Source organism: Salvelinus alpinus, chromosome 9 (genome assembly GCF_045679555.1).
Source record: "Salvelinus alpinus chromosome 9, SLU_Salpinus.1, whole genome shotgun sequence".
Taxonomy (NCBI): Eukaryota; Metazoa; Chordata; class Actinopteri; order Salmoniformes; family Salmonidae; genus Salvelinus; species Salvelinus alpinus.
The window spans coordinates 1,111,204-1,136,793 of record NC_092094.1 but is presented as its reverse complement, the minus strand read 5'-3'; the positions used below and the strand labels follow the sequence as shown (position 1 = coordinate 1,136,793).

Genomic DNA, 25,590 nt, shown 5'->3' with positions numbered 1-25,590 from the left:
TGTTGGACTAGTAACTAGCAGGTAGTCTAGTGGTTAGAGCGTTGGACTAGTAACTAGCAGGTAGCCTAGTGGTTAGAGTGGAGGGGTGGCAGTGTAGCCTAGTGGTTAGAGTGGAGGGGTGGCAGGTAGCCTAGTGGTTAGAGCGTTGGACTAGTAACCAGCAGGTAGCCTAGTGGTTAGAGCGTTGGACTAGTAACTAGCAGGTAGTCTAGTGGTTAGAGTGTTGGACTAGTAACCAGCAGGTAGCCTAGTGGTTAGAGTGGAGGGGTGGCAGTGTAGCCTAGTGGTTAGAGTGGAGGGGTGGCAGGTAGCCTAGTGGTTAGAGCGTTGGACTAGTAACCAGCAGGTAGCCTAGTGGTGAGAGTGGAGGGGTGGCAGTGTAGTCTAGTGGTTAGAGTGGAGGGGTGGCAGGTAGCCTAGTGGTTAGAGTGTTGGACTAGTAACCAGCAGGTAGCCTAGTGGTTAGAGTGGAGGGGTGGCAGTGTAGCCTAGTGGTTAGAGTGGAGGGGTGGCAGGTAGCCTAGTGGTTAGAGTGTTGGACTAGTAACCAGCAGGTAGCCTAGTGGTTAGAGCGTTGGACTAGTAACCAGCAGGTAGCCTAGTGGTTAGAGCGTTGGACTAGTAACCAGCAGGTAGCCTAGTGGTTAGAGCGTTGGACTAGTAACCAGCAGGTAGCCTAGTGGTTAGAGCGTTGGACTAGTAACCAGCAGGTAGCCTAGTGGTTAGAGCGTTGGACTAGCAACCAGCAGGTAGCCTAGTGGTTAGAGCGTTGGACTAGTAACCAGCAGGTAGCCTAGTGGTTAGAGTGTTGGACTAGTAACCAGCAGGTAGCCTAGTGGTTAGAGTGTTGGACTAGTAACCAGCAGGTAGCCTAGTGGTTAGAGTGTTGGACTAGTAACCAGCAGGTAGCCTAGTGGTTAGAGTGTTGGACTAGTAACCAGCAGGTAGCCTAGTGGTTAGAGTGTTGGACTAGTAACCAGCAGGTAGCCTAGTGGTTAGAGTGTTGGACTAGTAACCAGCAGGTAGCCTAGTGGTTAGAGTGTTGGACTAGTAACCAGCAGGTAGCCTAGTGGTTAGAGTGTTGGACTAGTAACCAGCAGGTAGCCTAGTGGTTAGAGCGTTGGACTAGTAACCAGCAGGTAGCCTAGTGGTTAGAGCGTTGGACTAGTAACCAGCAGGTAGCCTAGTGGTTAGAGCGTTGGACTAGTAACCAGCAGGTAGCCTAGTGGTTAGAGCGTTGGACTAGTAACCAGCAGGTAGCCTAGTGGTTAGAGTGTTGGACTAGTAACCAGCAGGTAGCCTAGTGGTTAGAGTGTTGGACTAGTAACCAGCAGGTAGCCTAGTGGTTAGAGTGTTGGACTAGTAACCAGCAGGTAGCCTAGTGGTTAGAGTGTTGGACTAGTAACCAGCAGGTAGCCTAGTGGTTAGAGTGTTGGACTAGTAACCAGCAGGTAGCCTAGTGGTTAGAGTGTTGGACTAGTAACCAGCAGGTAGCCTAGTGGTTAGAGTGTTGGACTAGTCACCAGCAGGTAGCCTAGTGGTTAGAGTGTTGGACTAGTAACCAGCAGGTAGCCTAGTGGTTAGAGCGTTGGACTAGTAACCAGCAGGTAGCCTAGTGGTTAGAGCGTTGGACTAGTAACCAGCAGGTAGCCTAGTGGTTAGAGCGTTGGACTAGTAACCAGCAGGTAGCCTAGTGGTTAGAGCGTTGGACTAGTAACCAGCAGGTAGCCTAGTGGTTAGAGCGTTGGACTAGCAACCAGCAGGTAGCCTAGTGGTTAGAGCGTTGGACTAGCAACCAGCAGGTAGCCTAGTGGTTAGAGTGTTGGACTAGTAACCAGCAGGTAGCCTAGTGGTTAGAGTGTTGGACTAGTAACCAGCAGGTAGCCTAGTGGTTAGAGTGTTGGACTAGTAACCAGCAGGTAGCCTAGTGGTTAGAGTGTTGGACTAGTAACCAGCAGGTAGCCTAGTGGTTAGAGTGTTGGACTAGTAACCAGCAGGTAGCCTAGTGGTTAGAGTGTTGGACTAGTAACCAGCAGGTAGCCTAGTGGTTAGAGTGTTGGACTAGTAACCAGCAGGTAGCCTAGTGGTTAGAGTGTTGGACTAGTAACCAGCAGGTAGCCTAGTGGTTAGAGTGTTGGACTAGTAACCAGCAGGTAGCCTAGTGGTTAGAGTGTTGGACTAGTAACCAGCAGGTAGCCTAGTGGTTAGAGCGTTGGACTAGTAACCAGCAGGTAGCCTAGTGGTTAGAGCGTTGGACTAGTAACCAGCAGGTAGCCTAGTGGTTAGAGCGTTGGACTAGTAACCAGCAGGTAGCCTAGTGGTTAGAGTGTTGGACTAGTAACCAGCAGGTAGCCTAGTGGTTAGAGTGTTGGACTAGTAACCAGCAGGTAGCCTAGTGGTTAGAGCGTTGGACTAGTAACCAGCAGGTAGCCTAGTGGTTAGAGTGTTGGACTAGTAACCAGCAGGTAGCCTAGTGGTTAGAGTGTTGGACTAGTAACCAGCAGGTAGCCTAGTGGTTAGAGCGTTGGACTAGTGACCGAAAGGTTGCAAGATTGAATCTCCGAGCTGACAAGGTAAAATGATTTCGTTCTGCTCCTGAACAAGACAGTTAACCCACTGTTCCTAGGCTGTCATTGAAAATAAGAATCTGTTCTTAACTGACCTGCCTAGTTAAGTAAAGGTAAAATAAAATACTGGTTAGAACACCTTGTAGCATGTCAGAGACCGTTGATAATGTATACATAAAATATATGAATAAGCTAAACATGGACTCAGTCTATAGGTAAAATTGATATGGATGTGAATAGGCCTATTTGAGAAAATCTACAAATTGGAATAGAAATTTAGATTAAATGGCAGAGGTCTTATTCATAAACTAATTTGTTTTTGATATCAAATATTTCAAGAGCTGCTTAGCTTTTTAGTTTCGTTTATTTATTTATTTATTTTGATGATGATAATAAATACATTATTTTTTTTATATTGCCTTTCAATTTCTCATCACGAGACTGCAGGAGAGAAACGTCTGTGATTGATCGCAGCATAAAGAGTTTTAAATAATTAAAGGACACTAATAGGACAGTCATTAGCTAACACATCCACTTTCCATAGACTGTTGCTTAAAACTATTACACAGCTGCCTCCTGTTAATAACGAATTTCATATGTGGAGCGAGGGGATATGAGACAATCAATCATAGGTACCACTAACCTTGAAATAAATGTTGGAAGACATCTAGTCAGTAAAATTCATTGTTCAAACCCTGTATGTCTTTATTGTCTCTTTCTCCTAACATTTTATGGAAAAGGATTCAGGGCCGAAATTGTACTCAGGCCCATAACAGCACTGGTAGTTTTGATCGCGAACGCAAACGGTTAATGTAAAGATGCCGGCACTAAGTGGGTGTGCCTTGCCATTATTTCAGCTGTCACTTGATCTGCGTCGCGGGCGTCGCGGGAAATGTCTTTGTAGCGGAGGTGGCTGCTCCGCTCTACCTCGTGGACACTGTCTTTACACACCGCACACACACACACACACACCGCACACACACACACACACAGAGAGCGAGTCTGGCTCGAGTGAGGGCAGTCAGAGGCAGGTACATAATTATTGGAGAAACCTTCCAGTAGAATTCAATGTCGATCTTATTTTTGCTTCAACAACGGGAATATACGGAGTGAATGTTGCTCTTTGTGTAATTAGGCTACCACAGTGTACAGCTGCTTTGCTGTCGCTGGCACAAAGAAGGACTGTTTGTTTTTCCACTGTCCAAAAAGGTAAGCTTCGCTTTAAGGAAGGATTAACGTGTTTTATCCGTTTTACCTTTTTGTGTCATTGAAAATCACATTATTTCCTAATGCATTAGGGTACATTCAGAACCATATATTCTTAATGCATTGGGGTACATTCAGAACCATATATTTAATTTCATACAACAATCAATCTATTGACGCAATCAGCAATACTAATCTGCGTGCTCATTGGATGGCCTTTTGTAAAATTAGATTGCATCAATTGCATTATATATTTCATGCGGAATTAAAAGTGTCACTTCATCGAAAATTAAACGAATATTTTTTCTTGAAACATCTTAATTCTATCTCTTTTCAGTGACTGTTTTTTCTGAACCTTGTTAATTACAAAGAAAGGTGTTTACAGGTTCTATCCTCTTGGTTGAGCTTCTTGGCATCGCTAAATGTGTATTCTCCTATTGCTCTGTACGGTGTTAGCCTCTTAGCTGTCCCTGCTAAATTATATTCCTCATCACTGGGCTAAATCCAGCTCTCATCCGTTAATGACTTATGCAGGCGGTTAATAGACCAATATTCAAAGGAGAAAATAGGCTTTTTTTTTTTATCCGGAGGAACCACAAAACCTTTCTCGTGAAATTCTTATTATTTAGCCTATTGCATTTAAGTAAACAAACATGTTTACTAGCCTGTTTATGATTAGTATGGGTTAATTAAGTCTATTGGATCATTATTACGATAAGGGATAGTGTTATTATTAATAATAATATAAATATAATAATAATATTATTATTTGCTGTTGTTGGAGGCTAATCAATGTTATAACAATACTGTTGATGTTTTTGAATCTGGAAAGAGGATAAGGATTGTTTATAAATTAGCTTTCATTGGTTAAAAAAGGGTAAACGAAAATAAACAACAAACATTTTCATTATAATGATAATAACTGTTTTTTTGTCTTCTGCAGACTTCCAGTGATGGAGTCTAATCCTACTCAGTTACCTGTGGAACGGGACTCCAGCTGCTCTCCACCGAGCTCCAAACAGAACCGACCAACATTCAACCCCAACCTGAAACCCAACCAGGTCAGCGAGACCGCGCTGTATGGAATACCCATAGTCTGCCTGGTGCTGGACGGCCAGGAGAGACTGTGCCTGGCGCAAATCTCCAACACTCTGCTGAAAAACTACAGCTATAACGAGATCCACAACCGGCGCGTGGCTCTGGGCATCACCTGCGTGCAATGCACCCCGGTCCAGCTGGAGATTCTGAGGCGTGCGGGCGCCATGCCCATCTCCTCGAGGCGCTGCGGGATGATCACAAAGCGCGAAGCAGAGAGGCTTTGTAAATCGTTTATCGGAGCCCACAACCCTCCGAAACTACCGGAGAATTTCGCGTTTGATGTTTCCCACGAGTGCACGTGGGGGAGCCGTGGTAACTTTATACCAGCCAGGTACAACAGCTCCCGAGCCAAGTGCATCAAATGCTCCTTCTGCAATATGTATTTTTCTCCCAATAAGTTCATATTTCACTCTCACCGAACATCAGAATCCAAGTATACCCAGCCAGACGCTGCTAACTTTAACTCCTGGAGGAGACACCTCAAACTGACCGACAAGGGCTCGCCGGATGATTTAGCTCATGCGTGGGAGGACGTCAAAGCCATGTTCAACGGGGGCAGCCGGAAGAGGACGCTGCCCATGCACCGCCACGGGCCCGAACGTTCCTCTCTGTTAAAACCTCACCAAGGACCTTCCAACCTGCTCCGGAGAGACTCGCCGGAGATCCCCCCTAAAATCCTCCGCTGCGAGGACAACCGGGGAGGCATGGGGAGTATGGCGAGCATCACGCGCAGCTATCCCATTATCCCGGTGCCCAGCAAAAGCTACGGGATGCTGCAGAACGTGAAGATCCCTCCACCTCTCTTCCCACACCCATACGGGTTTCCGGCCTTCGGGTTGTGTCAGAAGAAGGATGACAGTGGTGTGATGGGGGAGCCGAATAAAGCCCACCTCTCTGGCGTCTTCTCCTGGCCGCGCACCAAGGACAGCGCCTACCACTCTTTCCCCATGTTCTGGCCTACTGTAGACGGCCTGCCCATACCGTCCTTCCCCCAGCCCCAGCCACAGCACCAGGCCCAGCACCAGGCCCAGCCCAAACAGCCATCGGAGGTCCTGTGCGCTAGACAGAGTGAGCTGGACGCATCCGAGCAGGGTGACAGAAATAGCAAAGCACCAAAGGACAGCCTGGGGGATAGTGAGCGGTGCTCCAGCACTCAGTCCACCCGGAATGAGGATGACAAGTCCGGGGATGAGGCGAGGTCAATGGACGGTAAAATGCCTGTTCTACCCCGGAAGATTAGCTATGTCTCCGCATTCAGACCCGTCATCAAAGACGCGGAGAGTATAGCCAAACTGTACGGTAACCAGGGGAAGTACAACGGGGCTCGAGCTGGGTATCTGTCACCTGATTTCCTGAGCGAGAGCTCGAGCTACAGGTCCTTGTCGCCAGGCAGCGTGGAGAGCGTTGGCGAGACAGATGTGGACGTGGAGACCAATAAGTCACAGGAGGATGAGGAGTCACTTCCGCACTCCATTGGGGACTGCAGGAGCCCTCCTGTCCCTGTTCTAAGCCTGACGCGCGGTACATGTTCACCAAACGGCCTGGAATCCATACCTGAGCCAGAGCAGGCCGCTGTGGTCGACTCACAGAGAATGAACCGACCTTTACAGGTGGAGCTGTCTTCAAATAGAGATAGACAGGGCAAACAGCTGCCGGACTGCAATAACATCACGTCTTTTGATGAAGTGAGTGATTGATATGGTCCGGCTCATTCTATTAGATGGCTATATACATACTAAGGAAGATACTATTTAATTGTGATTAATTCATTGATTCATTAAACAGTCATCATCCTCTTGCTTTTACACACACATTGGGCTTATTTCTCACTTTTATGCGCATGTTTGTTTTGTCTGTGTGAATAGCAGAGAATAAAAGGCCGTTCAAATACACTGTCCAATAGGAGAATTTGTCCCAAATGTCACAGAGCATTATTGACCAATTATCCTCATTATCCGATGTATCTAGGTGTATTCACCAGACAGGAGCAGTCCATATGCTTTTGGTTCAGCAACGAATTACCAGACAGACAATGTGGAATCGAAAGGTTGGATGTTGTTCTGTTAACATTTTTTTTAAATAATAAAATACATTTTGTGAAAAGGAATGAGACTTATTTGTTGTTTATTCAGATGACTGTGCCAGTAGAGAGGAGCCATCTTCGACCGTGAAGGAGGTTGAAACGAAGTCGTATAACGGCCAAAGCAGGGAGGAGGGCCCGAGAGAAGCACTGAACGAGGGTAAGTTTAAGCGCTACACTTGTCAGTCGATAATACGGTATTTTACATTTTCTGTCAGAACTTTTAATATACTAATATTTAAACCTCTATTGTATTACCTTTTTTTATTTTTGTTTTGTAATGTTATAAATGTTGTCTCTGTGTGCATTCAGGCGAGGAAGCGACGCACAATGTTAGTATAATCTCAGACAAACATAGAAAACTGGCTAAATATAAAACCATTAAATAACCATTATAATTAATATTACAATTAATAACACATGTTGGGCTATTTAGTTTAAATATGTTTATTATATACTTTCTTTAATAATTGGATTGATCCCTACAGAATAGGTTAGAAAAGAAATAGAACAGCTCTCACCCCAGGCCTTTTACCAATCGCTTAACATGAATCGTTTAACATAAATTAGCCTATACCATTTAACCTACACCATTTAGTCTATATCATTTAGTCTAAACCCCGAAGCAATTTTCAACCCGTATTAATTTTCTATTTTTAACACATTTTGTTCGTTCCTTTTCTACAGACGAATTGCAGAAACAACTCACGGAGCAAGTGGAGCTAAGGAAGAAATTGGAACGAGAATTCCAACATTTAAAAGGTATAATTCAGCAGGCAGGTTTCCATTGACCCAGGTTTATTCGACGCTGGCTGGCTGGACAAAAGCAATGTCGCAAAAAATATAATTGCGACATGTGTAATGGAAACGGCAGATATAGGAGACATTTTCTACAGATCAACAACATTTTTATCCGTTCGACGGTTTATTTCTCTTTTTGTCGAACTAACTTTATTGCGACAAATGATGACGGAAACGGTGTTTTCGGATAAATGATGACGGAAACGGTGTTTTCGGATAAATGATGACGGAAACGGTGTTTTCGGATAAATAATGACGGAAACGGTGTTTTCGGATAAATGATGACGGAAACGGTGTTTTCGGATAAATGATGACGGAAACGGTGTTTTCGGATAAATGATGACGGAAACGGTGTTTTCGGATAAATGATGACGGAAACGGTGTTTTCGGATAAATAATGATTGCGGAATACTTCTGAAGGTACGCGGGGCACGTGATGTCATCATGTAACTATAAACTCCACTCCACATTTCATTGTAAATTCCTAGTTTACTGCTTGCAAAATCTATATATTTTTCAACTATAAAAATAATGTTTCTTTGCAGGACAACGGTTGTCCTGAGTTCCAAGAATGCCTGAATTGCTTTTCTGATTGGCTGGCAAGTTTCCACCATCCAATTATTACAGATGTACAGGAGTGTACGTGTCAGCATGGTGCGGACGAGGCAGCCCGTAGTGCATGGGCTCTAGATCTGTGGCGATACGTTAGACACATGACAATTATTACAGATGTACAGGAGTGTACGTGTCAGCATGGTGCGGACGAGGCAGCCCGTAGTGCATGGGCTCTAGATCTGTGGCGATACGTTAGACACATGACAATTATTACAGATGTACAGGAGTGTACGTGTCAGCATGGTGCGGACGAGGCAGCCCGTAGTGCATGGGCTCTAGATCTGTGGCGATACGTTAGACACATGACAATTATTACAGATGTACAGGAGTGTACGTGTCAGCATGGTGCGGACGAGGCAGCCCGTAGTGCATGGGCTCTAGATCTGTGGCGATACGTTAGACACATGACAATTATTACAGATGTACAGGAGTGTACGTGTCAGCATGGTGCGGACGAGGCAGCCCGTAGTGCATGGGCTCTAGATCTGTGGCGATACGTTAGACACATGACAATTATTAGAATGTGGCAAATATTAGTCTACTATTGCATTCTATCCATGCTGGCTTTCACGGGCTGCCGGAGATATGAAACAGATAGGTGGGAGGACACACAGGCTGTCGCCAATTTATTAATGCGCAATTTCCCTAACTAGATAATGGAAACACTTCACCCACTACATTTTGATTCGACATTGTAGGTTTTTGCGAAAACGTTTAATTTTTTTGTGACATCATTGCGTCCCGCTGTTTTTATCGACACAATATAGATAAATGGAAATGCATCCTAGCAGGCAATTGTCGCATCTATTTTCAATGCGAACTTTCTAAATGTCGACAAATATCAGTTATATAGTTTTTGATTCCAACGGGTTAGAGAGTGTTTCTCTTAATGTCATGATCAGCATCTTGAACGCTGAACAAAAACAATTCGATTAGGTTTTGCACGGCGTTTTATTTGACATGCTGCTTTCACAGTGCTAGTCGGATCTAGGAAACTGACATTTTGACTTGCTAACTGGTTGTAGTTATATACGTACCGTGTTCAACCAGTTAGCAAGTCGGACATTTCTGAGTTTCCTTTTTCCGACTAGGCATGTGAACGCGGCATTAGTGCATGCTAATTTTGTATTGCATGGTTCGATTGTAATTGATGTTGCTGTCAAACGCATATGGCTGCAATGGTAATTTAGCTATTTACCACGTCTAAGTGCTGTATCCAGGCACTCCGCGTTGTGTCGTGAGATAAAGGGCGGTGGGATATTGTTGCACCTGCAATTAGTAATTTAGGAAGCTAGATTCCATTTTCCCCGAGTAGAATGGCAGAGTGTATAGGCTGAGGCAGGTTTCCATTGACCCAGGTTTATTCGACGCTGGCTGGCTGGACAAAAGCAATGTCGCAAAATATATATAATTGCGACATGTGTAGGAGACATTTTCTAAAGATCAACAACATTTTTATCCGAGTAGAATGCCAGAGTGTATAGGCTAGCATATTAAAAGAATAGCCAAGTAGACTAGTTTATCGGCTATACTAAAGATGACTAAGCCGATCTATTGTAATTTGCTCCCCAGATAATTTCCATCATCAGATGAAAAGGGAGCTGTCCTACAGGGAGGAGATGGTTCAGCAGCTTCATATTGTCAGAGGTGAGAACATACCCAACATTCACACTGAGGCATACTGGTGTAAAAGACTAGCTGTCCTACAGCGAGGGGATGGATCAGCAGCTTCATATTGTCAGAGGTGAGAACATACCCAACATTCACACTGAGGCATACTGGTGTAAAAGACTAGCTGTCCTACAGCAAGGGGATGGATCAGCAGCTTCATATTGTCAGAGGTGAGAACATACCCAACATTCACACTGAGGCATACTGGTGTAAAAGACTAGCTGTCCTACAGCAAGGGGATGGATCAGCAGCTTCATATTGTCAGAGGTGAGAACATACCCAACATTCACACTGAGGCATACTGGTGTAAAAAGACTAGCTGTTTATAGTGTTGTTAGTAAAGTGGGATCAGATTTAACAACATAAACAAGTATTGATGTAAAAAGGGATATATGAATTACATATAATTGGTTGATTGATCAAATGCAACTTTGCAAAATAAATCAATTGATGAATAATCTAACCTCTAAATGTATCTCGAAAAACTCCGAACACATGGAGATGTATGTGGCCGTAACTGTAGGTTCCCCAACGTCTCCTCGTGGACTCCCAGCCATTCAATACATTTGGTGTATTCCACAGCTAGTCTACCTGATTCCACTTGTCAACTAACCATCAAGCCCTTGACTAGGTGAATCAGGTGAGCTATTTCAGGGCTTAAACAACATGGTGAACTGTCCCCAAAGTTTGAAAGCCACTGATGTAAAATCCTAGCTCTTAATATCTTCCTCTGTCCCTTACATATAGACACATTATGCAGCGAGCTGGAGCGAGAGAAAAAGGCTCGCTATGCTATTCAACATAAGTTGAAAGGTAACTGATATGAAGCCTGTAGGAATATGCTAATAAATAAAGATGCAGTGCGTTCGGAAAGTTTTCAGACCCTTCGCTATGAGACACGATAATCGATCTCAGGTGCATCCTGTTTCCATTGATCATCCTTGAGATGTTTCTACAACTTGTTTGGAGTCAAATTGTAGTAAATTCAATTGATTGGACATGATTTGGAAAGCCACAAACCTGTCTATATAAGGTCCCATAGTTGACAGTGTTGACAGTGTATGTCTCAGCAAATACCAAGCCATGAGGTCGAAGCAATTGTCCGTAGAGCTCTGAGACAGAGATTGTTATATTGTCCCCGGCACAAGGTGCACCTGTGTAATGATCATGCTTGTTTAATCAGCTTCTTGATGTGCTATACCTGTCAGGTGGATGGATAATCTTGGCAAAGGAAAAATGCTCACTAAGAGATGTGAACACATTTGTGCCAAAAAAATAGAGAGAAAACATTTCTAGGATCTTTTTGTTTCAGCTCATGAAACACGAGAACAACACTTTACATGTTGTGTTTATATTTTTGTTCAGTTTGTGTATGTGTACAGTACCAGACAGAAGTTTAGACACACCTACTCATTCAAGGGTCTTTCTTTATTTTTACTATTTTCTACATTGTAGAATAATAGTGAAGACATTAAAACTATGAAATAACACATATGGAATCATGTAGTAACCAAAAAAGTGTTAAACAAATCAAAATATATTTTATATTTGAGATTCTTCAAAGTAGCCACCCTTTGCCTTGATGACAGCTTTGCACACTCTTGGCATTCTCTCAACCAGCTCATGAGGTAGTCACCTGGAATGCATTTTGGTTAACAGGTGTGCCTTGTTAAAAGTTCATTTGTGGAATTTCTTTCCTTCTTAATGCGTTTGAGCCAATCAGTTGTATTGTGACAAGGTAGGGGTGGTATACAGAAGATAGCCCTATTTGGTAAAAGACCAAGTCCATATTATGGCAAGAAGAGCTCAAAATAAGCAAAGAGAAATGACAGTCCATCATTACTTTAAGAAATTCAGGTCAGTCAATCCGGAAAATTTCAAGAACTTTAAAAGTTTCTTCAAGTGCAGTCGCAAAGACCATCAAGCGCTATGATGAAACTGGCTCTCATGAGGACCGCCACAGGAATGGAACACCCAGAGTTACCTGCTGCAGAGGATAAGTTCAGATTGCAGCCCAAATAAATGCTTCTCAGAGTTCAAGTAACAGACACATCTCAACATCAACTGTTCAGAGGAGATTGCGTGAATCAGGCCTTCATGGTCGAATTGCTGCAAAGAAACCACTACTAAAGGACACCAATAAGAGGAAGAGACTTGGTTGGGTCAAGAAACATGAGCAATGGACATTAGACCGGTGGAAATCTGTCCTTCGGTCTGATGAGTCCAAATTTGAGATTTTTGGTTCCAACCGCCGTGTCTTTGTGAGACGCAGAGTACATTTACATTTACATTGACATTTTAGTCATTTAGCAGACGCTCTTATCCAGAGCGACTTACAGTAGAGTGCATACATTTTTTTATAACATTTTTTTTTAAATTATTATTATTTTTTTACATACTGAGACAAGGATATCCCTACCGGCCAAACCCTCCCTACCGGCCAAACCCTCCCTAACCCGGACGACGCTATGCCAATTGTGCGTCGCCTCACGGATCTCCCGGTTGCGGCCGGCTGCGACAGAGCCTGGGCGCGAACCCAGCCCAGCCTGGGCGCGAACCCAGAGACTCTGGTGGCGCAGCTAGCACTGCGATGCAGTGCCCTAGACCACTGCGCCACCCGGGAGAATGGAGAGTAGTTGAATGGATGATCTCCGCATGTGTGGTTTTCACCAAGAAGCATAGAGGAGGAGGTGTGAAGGTGTGGTTCCCACCGTGAAGCATGGAGGAGGAGGTGTGATGGTGTGGTTCCCACCGTGAAGCATGGAGAAGGAGGTGTGAAGGTGCTTTGCTGGTGACACTGTCAGTGATTTATTTAGAATTCAAGACACACTTAACCAGCATGGCTACCACAGCATTCTGCAGAGATACGCCATCCCATCTGGTTTGCGCTTAGTGGGACAATCATTTGTTTTTTAACAGGACAATGACCCAAAACATACCTCCAGGCTGTTTAAGGGCAATTTGACCAAGTAGAGTTATGGAGTGCTGCATCAGATGACCTGGCCTCCACAATCACCCGACCTCAACCCAATTGAGATGGTTTGGGATGAGTTGGACCGCAGAGTGAAGGAAAAACAGCCAACAAGCATATGTGGGAACTACTTCAAGACTGCTGGAAAAGCATTCCAGGTGAAGCTGGTTGAGAGAATGCCAAGAGTGTGCAAAGCTGTCATCAAGGCAAAGGGTGGCTACTTTGAAAAATATAAAATATATTTTGATTTGTTTAACACTTTTTTTGGTTACTAAATGATTCCATAAGTGTTATTTCATAGTTTTGATGTCTTCACTATTATTCTACAATGTAGAAAATAGTAAAAATAGGGTTAGGGTTAGAAAACCCTTGAATGAGGAGGTGTGTCCTAACTTTTGACTGGTGCTGTATATATACACTGAACAAAAATGTGAACGCAACATTTAAAGACATCTAGCCCTTTATCCACAGCAAGACTGCCTGTTCACAGGTTAACATTCCTAACTAGGTGTGTCCTTTTGTATGAAATCTGCAGTTAAAAAAATATACACTGCTCAAAAAAATAAAGGGAACACTTAAACAACACAATGTAACTCCAAGTCAATCACACTTCTGTGAAATCAAACGGTCCACTTAGGAAGCAACACTGATTGACAATACATTTCACATGCTGTTGTGCAAATGGAATAGACAAAAGGTGGAAATCATAGGCAATTAGCAAGACACCCCCAAAAAAGGAGTGATTCTGCAGGTGGTGACCACAGACCAATTCTCAGTTCCTATGCTTCCTGGCTGATGTTTTGGTCACTTTTGAATGCTGGCGGTGCTCTCACTCTAGTGGTAGCATGAGACGGAGTCTACAACCCACACAAGTGGCTCAGGTAGTGCAGTTCATCCAGGATAGCACATCAATGCGAGCTGTGGCAAAAAGGTTTGCTGTGTCTGTCAGCGTAGTGTCCAGAGCATGGAGGCGCTACCAGGAGACAGGCCAGTACATCAGGAGACGTGGAGGAGGCCGTAGGAGGGCAACAACCCAGCAGCAGGACCGCTACCTCCGCCTTTGTGCAAGGAGGTGCACTGCCAGAGCCCTGCAAAATGACCTCCAGCAGGCCACAAATGTGCATGTGTCAGCATATGGTCTCACAAGGGGTCTGAGGATCTCATCTCGGTACCTAATGGCAGTCAGGCTACCTCTGGCGAGCACATGGAGGGCTGTGCGGCCCCACAAAGAAATGCCACCCCACACCATGACTGACCTATCGCCAAACCGGTCATGCTGGAGGATGTTGCAGGCAGTAGAACGTTCTCCACGGCGTCTCCAGACTCTGTCACGTCTGTCACATGTGCTCATGTGCTCAGTGTGAACCTGCTTTCATCTGTGAAGAGCACAGGGCGCCAGTGGCGAATTTGCCAATCTTGGTGTTCTCTGGCAAATGCCAAACGTCCTGCACGGTGTTGGGCTGTAAGCACAACCCCCACCTGTGGACGTCGGGCCCTCATACCACCCTCATGGAGTCTGTTTCTGACCGTTTGAGCAGACACATGCACATTTGTGGCCTGCTGGAGGTCATTTTGCAGGGCTCTGGCAGTGCACCTCCTTGCACAAAGGCGGAGGTAGCGGTCCTGCTGCTGGGTTGTTGCCCTCCTACGGCCTCCTCCACGTCTCCTGATGTACTGGCCTGTCTCCTGGTAGCGCCTCCATGCTCTGGACACTACGCTGACAGACACAGCAAACCTTTTTGCCACAGCTTGCATTGATGTGCCATCCTGGATGAACTGCACTACCTGAGCCACTTGTGTGGGTTGTAGACTCCGTCTCATGCTACCACTAGAGTGAGAGCACCGCCAGCATTCAAAAGTGACCAAAACATCAGCCAGGAAGCATAGGAACTGAGAAGTGGTCTGTGGTCACCACCTGCAGAATCACTCCTTTTTTGGGGGTGTCTTGCTAATTGCCTATAATTTCCACCTTTTGTCTATTCCATTTGCACAACAGCATGTGAAATTTATTGTCAATCAGTGTTGCTTCCTAAGTGGACAGTTTGATTTCACAGAAGTGTGATTGACTTGGAGTTACATTGTGTTGTTTAAGTGTTCCCTTTATTTTTTTGAGCAGTGTATATAAAACATTTTTACTGCAGTTTTCATACACAAGGACACACCTAGTTAGGAATGTTAACCTGTGAACAGGCAGTCCTGCTGTGGCTGAAGGGTTCGATTGTATTCCTCAGACATGCAGTGTCTTCGAAAATATTCAGACCTCTTGACTTTACTACAGTTTGTGACGTCTTATTCTGAAATGGATTCAATTACATGTGTTCCTCGTCAATCTACACACAATACCCCATAATGACAACACGAAGACAGGTTTTTATTTTTGGGACATTTATTAAACATTTTAAACAGAAATAGCTTATTTACATAAGTATTCAGACCCTTTGCTATGAGATTCGAAATTGAGCTCAGGTGCATCCTGTTTCCATTGATCATTCTTGAGATATTTCTACAACTTGATTGGAGTCCACCTGTGGTAAATTCAATTGATTGGACATGATTTTGAAAGGCACACACCTGTCTATTTAAGGTCCCACAGTTGACAGTGCATGTCAGAGCAAACACCAAGACATGAGGTCCGTAGAGCTCAGAGACAGCATTGTTTTCGATGCACAGATTTGGGAAAGCGAACCAAAACATTTCTGCAGCATTGAAGGTCCCCAAAAACACACGGGCCTCCATCATTCTTAAATGGATGAAGTTTGGGACCACCAAGACTTTTCCTAGAGCTGGCCGCCCGGCCAAACTGAACAATCGGGGGAGAAGGGCCTTGGTCAGGGAAGTGACCAACATCCCGATGGTCACTCTGACAGAGCTCTAGAGTTCCTCTGTGGAGATGGCAGAACCTTCCAGAAGGACAACCATCTCTGCAGCACTCCGCCAATCAGGCCTTTTTGGTAGAGTGGCAAGATGGAAGCCACTTTTCAGTAAAAGACACATGACTGCCCACTTGGAGTTTGCCAAATGGCACCTAATGGACTCTCAGACCATGAGTAACAAGATTCTCTGGTCTGATGAAACCAAGATTCAACTCTTTGGCCTGAATGCCAAGCATCACGTCTGGAGGAAACCTGGCACCATCCCTACGGTAAAGCATAGTGATGGCAGCATCATGCTGTGGGGTTGTTTTTCAGCAGCAGGGACTGGGAGACTAGTCAGGATCGAGGGAAAGATGAACGGAGCAAAGTACAGAGAGATCCTTGATGAAAACCTCCTCCAGAGCGCTCAGAACCTCAGACTGGGGCGAATGTTTACCTTCCACCAGGATAATGACCCTAAGCACACAGCCAAGACAATGCAGGAGTGGGTTCGGGACAAGTCTCTGAATGTCCTTGAGTGGCTCAGCCAGAGCCCGGACTTGAACCCGAACAAACATCTCTGGAGAGACCTGAAAATAGCTGTACAGTGACGCTCCTCACCAACCTGACTTGAGAGGATCTGTGGAGAAGAATGGGAGAAACTCCCCAAATACAGGTGTGCTTAGCTTGTAGCGTCATACCCAAGAAGACTTGATGCTGTAATCGCTGCCAAAGGTGCTTCAACAAAGTACTGAGTAACGGGTCTGAATTCTTATGTGAATGTAATATTTCTGGTTTTTATATTTTTTTTATAAATTAGCAAACATTTCTAAAACTGTTTTTACTTTGTCATTATGGGATATTGTGTGTAGATTAATGAGGGGGAAAAAACTATTTAATCTATTTTAGAATGAGGCTGTAATGTAACAAAATGTGGAAAAAGTCAAGGGGTCTGAATGCTTTCTGAAAGCACTGTCCATAAACATGCAGTCTGTTAATTAAGTTGTATTACAATTTAGAGCATGGCCTTGATTCAAGTTGACCCACAACTGCCTTTAACTACTTTTGAATTAAAATATGTTTGTCAAGTTACATTTACTGAGGAAAAAGATAATGAACTTATATGCATTTTGAAAACACATCAACAGAAAGTAATTGTGCATTGTGAGGACCACACACACACACACACACACACACACACACACACACACACACACACACACACACACACACACACACACACACACACACACACACACGTACATCTAGTGGATCTATTTAGTGTCTATTCCCTTTCTTCCCAGAAGCTCACGACGCGCTACACCAATTCTCCTGTAAGATGCTGACTCCTCGTCACTGCACTGGAACCTGCTCCTTCAAACCTCCTCTTCTACCACCCTAGTCCCTTCCCACAGTCCGCCGTGAAGCCCCATCCGTCTGGAAAGCAAGACTACTACCACCCTGAAGACTAGGCGTGCAGTATCCAAAATACTAGGCAGGGTCTGAGTTAGGGTAGACAATTTAACACGAGAGCGACAGGGTCTGAGTTAGGGTAGACAATTTAACACGAGAGAGACAGGGTCTGAGTTAGGGTAGACAATTTAACACTAGAGAGACAGGGTCTGAGTTAGGGTAGACAATTTAACACGAGAGCGACAGGGTCTGAGTTAGGGTAGACAATTTAACACGAGAGCGACAGGGTCTGAGTTAGGGTAGACAATTTAACACGAGAGAGACAGGGTCTGAGTTAGGGTAGACAATTTAACACGAGAGACAGGGTCTGAGTTAGGGTAGACAATTTAACACGAGAGACAGGGTCTGAGTTAGGGTAGACAATTTAACACGAGAGCGACAGGGTCTGAGTTAGGGTAGACAATTTAACACGAGAGAGACAGGGTCTGAGTTAGGGTAGACAATTTAACACGAGAGCGACAGGGTCTGAGTTAGGGTAGACAATTTAACACGAGAGACAGGGTCTGAGTTAGGGTAGACAATTCCTAGTAACTTTCCCAAAAATGTCCCAGAAATTCTGGTTGGAAGATTCCTAGAATCAGAAAGGAATAAGCAGGAAACCCAGAATTCTCAAACCAGGATTTCTGGGAAAGCTGGACATTTTGGGAAAGTTACCGGAATTTTGCAAACCTTGTCTGAGAAATGAAATGTGATCAGCATTTTAGATCATAATACATAATATTATATAGACATGGAGGACCTGATCCCAGATCAGCACTGCTACTCTGGGATGCTTTATGAATCCGGCCCTGGCCTCTATCAAATGACCACATCATTGTACCAGAGCAATGCTTTGGCGTGAGGGAAACCTAGAGCCGTCATTAGTCACTGCATTAATTATATTAATTGTAACATATGAGAGAGAGTGTCTTCAGACTCGGTGTATAATTTATATAAAGTACAACATGAAAAATATTATATGTTTAATTGAAAATATGACCATAACTTTTATAAATCATTAATATACAGTACCAGTCCAAAGTTTGGAAACAACTACTCATTCATGAGTTTCTTTATGTTTACTATTTTCTACATTGTAGAATAATAGTGAAGACATCAAACCTATGAAATAACACATATGGAATCATGTAGTAACCAAAAAAAGGTGTTAAACAAATCAAAATGTATTTTATATTTAAGATTCTTCAAATTAGCCACCCTTTGCCTTGATGACAGCTTTGCACACTCTTGGCATTCTCTCAACCAGCTTCATGAGGTAGTCACCTGGAATGCATTTCAGTTAACAGGTGTGCCTTGTTAAAAGTTAATTTGTGGAATTTCTTTCCTTCTTAATGCGTTTGAGCCAATCAGTTGTATTGTGACAAGGTAGGGGTGGTATACAGAAGATAGCCCTATTTGGTAAAAGACCAAATCCAAATGATGGCAAGAACAACTGAAATAAACGACAGTCTATCATTACTTTAAGAAATTCAGGTCAGTCAATCCGGAAAATTTCCAAAAATGTGAAAGTTTCTTCAAGTGCAGTCGCAAAAACCATCAAGCGCTATGATGAAACGGGCTCTCATGAGAACAGGAAAGGAAGACCCAGTGTTACCTCTGCTGCAGAGGATCAGTTCAATAGAGTTAACTGCACGTCAGATTCCAGCCAAATAAATGCTTCATAGAGTTCAAGTAACAGACACATCTCAACATCAACTGTTCAGAGGAGACTGCGTGAATCAGGCCTTCATGATCGAATTACTGCAAAGAAACCACTACTAAAGGACACCAATAATAAGAAGAGACTTGCTTGGGCCAAGAAACACGAGCAATGGACATTAGACCAGTGGAAATCTGTCCTTTGGTCTGATGAGTCCAAATTTTAGATTTTTGGTTCCAACCACCATGTCTTTGTGAGATGCAGAGCTGTTGAACGGATGATCTCTGCATGTGTGGTTCCCACCGTGAAGCATGGAGAAGGAGGTGTGATGGTTTGGGGGTGCTTTGCTGGTGATACTGTCAGTGATTTATTTAGAATTCAAGGCACACTTAACCAGCATGACTACCACAGCATTCTGCAGCGATACGCCATCCCATCTGGTTTGCGCTTAGTGGAACTATCATTTGTTTTTCAACAGGACAATGACCCAACACACCTCCAGGCTGTATAAGGGCTATTTGACCAAGAAGGAGGGTGATGGAGTGCTGCATCAGATGACCTGGCCTCCACAATCACCCGACCTCAACCCAATTGAGATGGTTTGGGATGAGTTGAACCGCAGAGTGAGCCAACAAGTCCTTCCAGACTGTTGGAAAAGCATTCCAGGTGAAACTGGTTGAGATAATCCCAAGAGTGTGCAAAGCTCTCATCAAGGCAAAGGGTGGCTACTTTGAAGAATCTCAAATGTAAAATATATGTTGATTTGTATAACACTTTTTTGGTTACTACATGATTCCATATGTGTTATTTCATAGTTTTGATGTCTTCACTATTATTCTACAATGTAGAAAATAGTAAAAAATAAAGAAAATCCCTTGAATGAGTAGGTGTTTCCAAACTTTTGACTGGTACTGTATATATTTGGTGGCAAAGTGCAATGAATGATATATATCCTGTGATAGTTTTGTTACTTCAATGTGGCTATTTAAGTGGTATTATTTGAATGTATGTAGTTTACGTTTTATTTCATTTCTAAATGTTAACTAATTACCATTGTTCGCTCTCTGCTAATCTGCAACTTTGTATATGTAATTCACTTTAAAGTAGCACCCTAAATTATTTATATGTGTATTAAAATCTGTGGTTTGGGATTCATTTGTTGCTATTTTTGTAAAACAATAACATTGTACAACATCATAGACAAACTCCTACTGATGAGAATTACTCTAATGCACTGGTAATAGTGGGGCTATAGCTTGTCATAGTGGTGACGGACTGTTCATAGTGGGGGTATAGCTTGTCACAGTGGTACAGACTGTTCATAGTGGGGCTATAGCTTGTCATAGTGGAGACAAACTACTTATAGTGGGGCTATAGCTTGTCATAGTGGTGACAGACTGGTAATAGTGGGGCTATAGCTTGTCATAGTGGTACAGACTGTTCATAGTGGGGCTATAGCTTGTCATAGTGGAGACAGACCGGTAATAGTGGGGCTATAGCTTGTCATAGTGGTGACGGACTGTTCATAGTGGGGGTATAGCTTGTCATAGTGGAGACAGACTGTTAATAGTGGGGCTATAGCTTGTCATAGTGGAGACAGACTGTTAATAGTGGGGCTATAGCTTGTCATAGTGGAGACAGACTGGTAATAGTGCGGCTATAGCTTGTCATAGTGGTGACAGACTGGTAATAGTGGTGACAGACTGGTAATAGTGGGGATATAGAATGTCATAGTGGTGACAGACTGTTCATAGTGGGGGTATAGCTTGTCATAGTGGAGACAGACTGTTAATAGTGGGGCTATAGCTTGTCATAGTGGAGACAGACTGTTAATAGTGGGGCTATAGCTTGTCATAGTGGTGACGGACTGTTCATAGTGGGGCTATAGCTTGTCATAGTGGTGACGGACTGGTAATAGTGGGGCTATAGCTTGTCATAGTGGAGACAGACTGGTAATAGTGGGGCTATAGCTTGTCATAGTGGTGACAGACTGTTCATAGTGGGGATATAGCTTGTCATAGTGGTGACGGACTGTTCATAGTGGGGCTATAGCTTGTCATAGTGGTGACGGACTGGTAATAGTGGGGCTATAGCTTGTCATAGTGGTGACGGACAGTTCATAGTGGGGCTATAGCTTGTCATAGTGGAGACAGACTGGTAATAGTGGGGATATAGAATGTCATAGTGGTACAGACTGTTCATAGTGGGGCTATAGCTTGTCAGAGTGGAGACAGACTGATAATAGTGGAGCTATAGCTTGTCATAGTGGAGACAAACTACTTATAGTGGGGCTATAGCTTGTCATAGTGGAGACAGACTGGTAATAGTGGGGCTATAGCTTGTCATAGTGGTGACAGACTGTTCATAGTGGGGATATAGCTTGTCATAGTGGTACAGACTGTTAATAGTGGGGATATAGCTTGTCATAGTGGTGACGGACTGTTAATAGTGGGGATATAGCTTGTCATAGTGGTGACGGACTGTTAATAGTGGGGATATAGCTTGTCATAGTGGTAACGGACTGTTAATAGTGGGGATATAGCTTGTCATAGCGGTGACGGACTGTTAATAGTGGGGATATAGAATGTCATAGTGGTGACAGACTGCTGATTTTATCCTCAAATGTAACTTTTTACACACCTGTAACCTAATGCATTACTTCATCATTTGAAATTAAGTAGCAAATGCTGTATAATGGTTGTAAGGGATGTATTTAAATATAAAGTCAATGGATTTATGTAGTGCGAGATTGCCATCTACAGGTCAATTGTGTAGCAATTCAAATTGTAGAGTCAAGGTATCAAAACAACTATTGAGATTCACTCCGTGGACTAGTCTGCCTCCTAGTCTCCTCGCTTTCACGCCTGCGCCCAGAGTTACAAGATGGCGGAGAGTGCGGAACTGAAGGTAAAGCGTAGGCCAAAATTACATTTGACAAAAAAAGGCTGTATTTTGTTTTTAAGTCATACCCATGGGTTACATGTAGTTGGAATCTTCTTTATTTGAATATTTACTTTATTAGTTATAGGGTATGTTTTTCATTTTTGTAGAAAACTCAGTGGAAGTCGTAGGTAGCATTGTTATTGTTAGCTAGCTACGATTGAGTCTTGCCTGCCTCGCAGCTTGATGCTAGCGAATTACAGTAGTAAGCTAGCTAGCTAACTAGTTGTTGTGTGGTTAGCTTACCAGTTAATATTTCATATAAATGTGTAATACATTGCCAGAACCTTGTTATACCAGCCGGAACTGCGTATTATTTTCCCGCCAGTCAGCATTTTCCAACCAAACCAAAGAGCCATTGCTCGGCCCCAATGTAATGTTAGCTAATAAGCTAGCTCCGTAGCATTGGTCCAGGCCGGGCGAATCGTCCTGGACCAGACGGCCTCAAAGATGTGTAGTTAGCTGGTAACTTCCAGTTGAACGTGTCGACTTTTTTCCCCCCACGATTAAGCAGTTGGATAATCAGCTGATTTAGAATGACGATAGTGACGTCAAAGATGGTCACTACAGGTGGGTGGTGGTAAAAAGTTACCGTAGCTAGCTAACTGGAGTAGCTACCACGGTTAGCCATAGCTAGCTAGCGAGCTATTTTAGCCAGCAAACTGTTATGGAGAATGTGCCCATTCGAAATCGACGTAGATTTTTTTTGTAGCTAAAGTCTAGGATGAAGAAGGCAAGGTATCCGGTATTTTCAACGTCTAAAGTCTAACGTTACACACTAATATAAACTCTCTTAGCCTCTGTCTCGAGTCCTCTTGTCTACCTGCCACTTTAATTGTGTGAAATATGAATTACGGAGTGACAAAGACAGAACTATTAGTAGGCTAGTCAATGTGTGATCAGAAGCACCCTCCATGCTTTTGCCTGTACAGTGAAACCAAATAACACAGAAGCGTCTGTAAACACACCTGTAATGATTTGGTGTTTGTGAGTGATACTTAAATAAATAAAAATGTGCCTTTATTTAACACGGATGCCAGTTAACACCAACCTATTTTAATGTAAACCTATAACGAAACTGAAACACGAGTAGTTGTGAGCCAAGGAGATAAGCCTTGATATTTAATGTAAGGTACCGTTCTAGGATGTGTGAAGGCTGAGGAAGAAAAAGGATTGCATGTCTCTGTTGTTGATGACGTATAAGTTATTAGGTGATGTTAGTTTTGGGAGTTGGCTACCTATCCTCGACGCTTCCCTGCAATTTCACCCATCTGTAGTTCGTCAGGGGCTTTGTGGAGATCTCTTTTGAAGCTTCATCACAGAATTTTCTACAAAAATGAAGTGGTAGAGAGATTATGTCCCTTTACCACTAAGTCAGATCTTCTCTCCTTTCAAAAGATGGATACACAATACACAATTTAATTAACTTTTAAAAATACAAATGTTTTGGTCAAAACAAGCTTTTCCCCAAAATGTTGGTGACTCTGTTAATGCTGAATGGGTGTCCACTGTCCAGCATGAGTAGCTACTAAGTAGATCGTTTAGGTAGACCTCCACTGTGGGGTAAAGCTGCTAATATGCCCATGTATTCACTTTGTAGGCTACCACAGCACTTCCCTTTCCATGTTTTTCACTTCACTTCCATGTCACCCATCATCTCAGAATGTTTCTGAAGTTAGAAACATAATATTAGCATTCCTGAAACATTATTTCGTTGAAGTATAATTTTTTCTCTGAGAAATGAAGCTCATTGATTGCACCCAAATTGGCCATTTTAATTGATAGGATTCATATCATCTTCAATAAATATCTGATTTGGGCCATAATTCTTCCTAACAATGAGTAAGACGTGAGGAATCTAATAAAATGATCAATAGCCACCCACAGGCCCCCGCACACCCAACAACTATTAGACAGTACCAGTTCTCTATGTCTGACAGGCAGGTAGCCTAGTGGTTAGAGAGGAGGGGCGGCAGGTAGCATAGTGGTTAGAGAGGAGGGGCGGCAGGTAGCCTAGTGGTTAGAGAGGAGGGGCGGCAGGTAGCCTAGTGGTTAGAGCGTTCGGGCCAGTAACTGAAAGGTTGTCTGATCGAAAACCCGAACTGACGGAGGTAAAAATCTGTCGTTCTGCCCCTGAACAAGGCAGTTAACCCACTGTTCCTAGGCCGTCATTGAAAATACGAATTTGTTCTTAATTGACTATCCTCTGTAATGTATTCCCTGTGAGTCTGGGGATGGTTTTCATCCCCTGTTCAGAGAAATTAGCCATTGAAGTTGTTTTCATTCTTTACCATAAATGACTGTGAAAGTACCATGTTTTGCCAACTACATGCCTCTGTTCCTGCTACTGTCACAACCACACCCTTTTATCAATGTAGATGGTCTCTTATGTGGATCACAACATTCTCTTTGTAACTGGGTAGAAAACCAATAGCTTTTGCTCATGATGAAAATAAATGGGATGTTAATGACTATATTTAATGAAGATTATCCTATGAATTAAAATGTCTTAATTTGAGTGCAGTCAATTAGCGTAATTTCTCAGAGATTAAATTATAATTCAACAGAATAATGTATTAATGTCTCAGGAATGCTAATCTGTTTCTAACTACATAAAGGATTTCAGAACAATCTGAGATGGTGGGTGTCAAACCTCTTTCTGGTTGCTTTTTGAGGTGGAATGAATGCTATTTTGTCTAGTGAAGGCTAGGTTCTGGTTGTAATTTGTGTAGAGGAGCATGTCCTCAGATCACCTCCGAATTAATCTATCCATAAAGCGTCTTAGTGTAGGAGTGCTGCTTGAGACAAGACTGTAGACTCCTATGGTGTCCAGAGCGAGTAGCCTGCCAGCCTAGCTGTCGTTGGTGAAATAAAAACATACTTGGCCACCACAACATAATTGACTATTTCACAAGTTGTAAAATACCTGTTGATTGTCCCTTTACTCACACAAGTTGTGTTCCCCAAAAATGTAGCTTTGCAGTGAGACAAAGCCAGAGTCTAATGCCAGCATGTTCTGTTGCTAATCCTGTAATAATACTTGTGATATTTTCCTTCTCCCAAAGCAAATGGTGATGAGCCTTCGTGTTTCGGAGCTACAAGTGTTACTAGGCTACGCAGGACGCAACAAGCACGGCCGTAAACACGAACTGCTGACCAAAGCTTTGCACCTCCTTAAGGCCGGCTGCAGCCCCGCTGTCCAGATGAAGGTAAAGGAGCTCTACAGACGCCGTTTCCCCACAAAGATGGTGTCTCCGGTGGACCTAGCCCTGCCCAGTGTCCACTCCACCCTGTCTGGAGGCCTCACCTCGCTTGGGTTTGACAGCCACGGGTCCCCCTCGCCCCTCTCCCTGCTTGGGCCCAAACACGAGCTGGGCCTGCCCCACCTGCCCTCCTCCCTTCACCCCGTACACCCTGACGTCAAGCTGCAGAGACTGCCCTCCTCCCTGCACCCCTTACACCCTGACGTCAAGTTGCAGAGACTGCCCTTTTACGACATGCTGGATGAGCTCATCAAACCCACAAGCCTGGGTGAGTATTCTGGTGCATGTCTGTCTGTTAGGCCATCACTGGGTTGGCTTCTCATGTGATACAATTCAACAGTGTGCAGGTATCTTTCTTTAATCACTTTACCATTTGTACTCTGCACCTGCAGTTAAGTGGATGTACTAAATGTG

At 43.6% G+C, this 25,590-nt stretch overlaps 2 protein-coding genes across 5 annotated transcripts in view; both read left to right on the top strand.

The window, feature by feature from the left end:
* Positions 1–3,489: 3,489 nt before the first annotated feature.
* Positions 3,490–20,124, top strand: LOC139584133 (SKI family transcriptional corepressor 1 homolog-B-like). The gene is made up of 7 exons (XM_071415651.1): positions 3,490–3,776; positions 4,717–6,556; positions 6,840–6,918; positions 7,004–7,111; positions 7,639–7,713; positions 9,940–10,014; positions 17,166–20,124. The coding sequence occupies exons 2-7, from the start codon at positions 4,727–4,729 to the stop codon at positions 17,261–17,263; spliced, it is 2,265 nt and encodes a 754-aa protein (XP_071271752.1). The 5' UTR covers positions 3,490–3,776; positions 4,717–4,726; the 3' UTR covers positions 17,264–20,124.
* A 1,671-nt stretch (positions 20,125–21,795) lies between these two features.
* Positions 21,796–25,590, top strand: part of LOC139584132 (E3 SUMO-protein ligase PIAS1-like) — a 36,874-nt gene continuing 33,079 nt past the window's right edge. For 3 of the 4 annotated variants that reach the window (XR_011676714.1, XR_011676715.1, XM_071415650.1), the window contains exons 1-2: positions 21,799–21,880; positions 24,979–25,444. Coding sequence is in view for 2 of the 4 variants with exons in the window: in XM_071415650.1 (XP_071271751.1) it covers positions 21,857–21,880; positions 24,979–25,444 (490 nt within the window). In the remaining 2 variants the exon portion in view is untranslated. Of the gene's footprint in view, positions 21,881–24,978; positions 25,445–25,590 lie in introns of all 4 variants that reach the window. The other variant, XM_071415649.1, reaches the window with a different exon arrangement.

Coding starts and splice junctions, on each gene's coding strand:
- LOC139584133 (XM_071415651.1), top strand. CDS start 4,727: ATGGAGTCTAATCCTACTCAGTTACCTGTGGAACGGGACTCCAGCTGC. Junction 6,557..6,839: donor ACATCACGTCTTTTGATGAA/GTGAGTGATTGA, acceptor CGATGTATCTAG/GTGTATTCACCAGACAGGAG. Junction 6,919..7,003: donor AGACAATGTGGAATCGAAAG/GTTGGATGTTGT, acceptor TTGTTTATTCAG/ATGACTGTGCCAGTAGAGAG.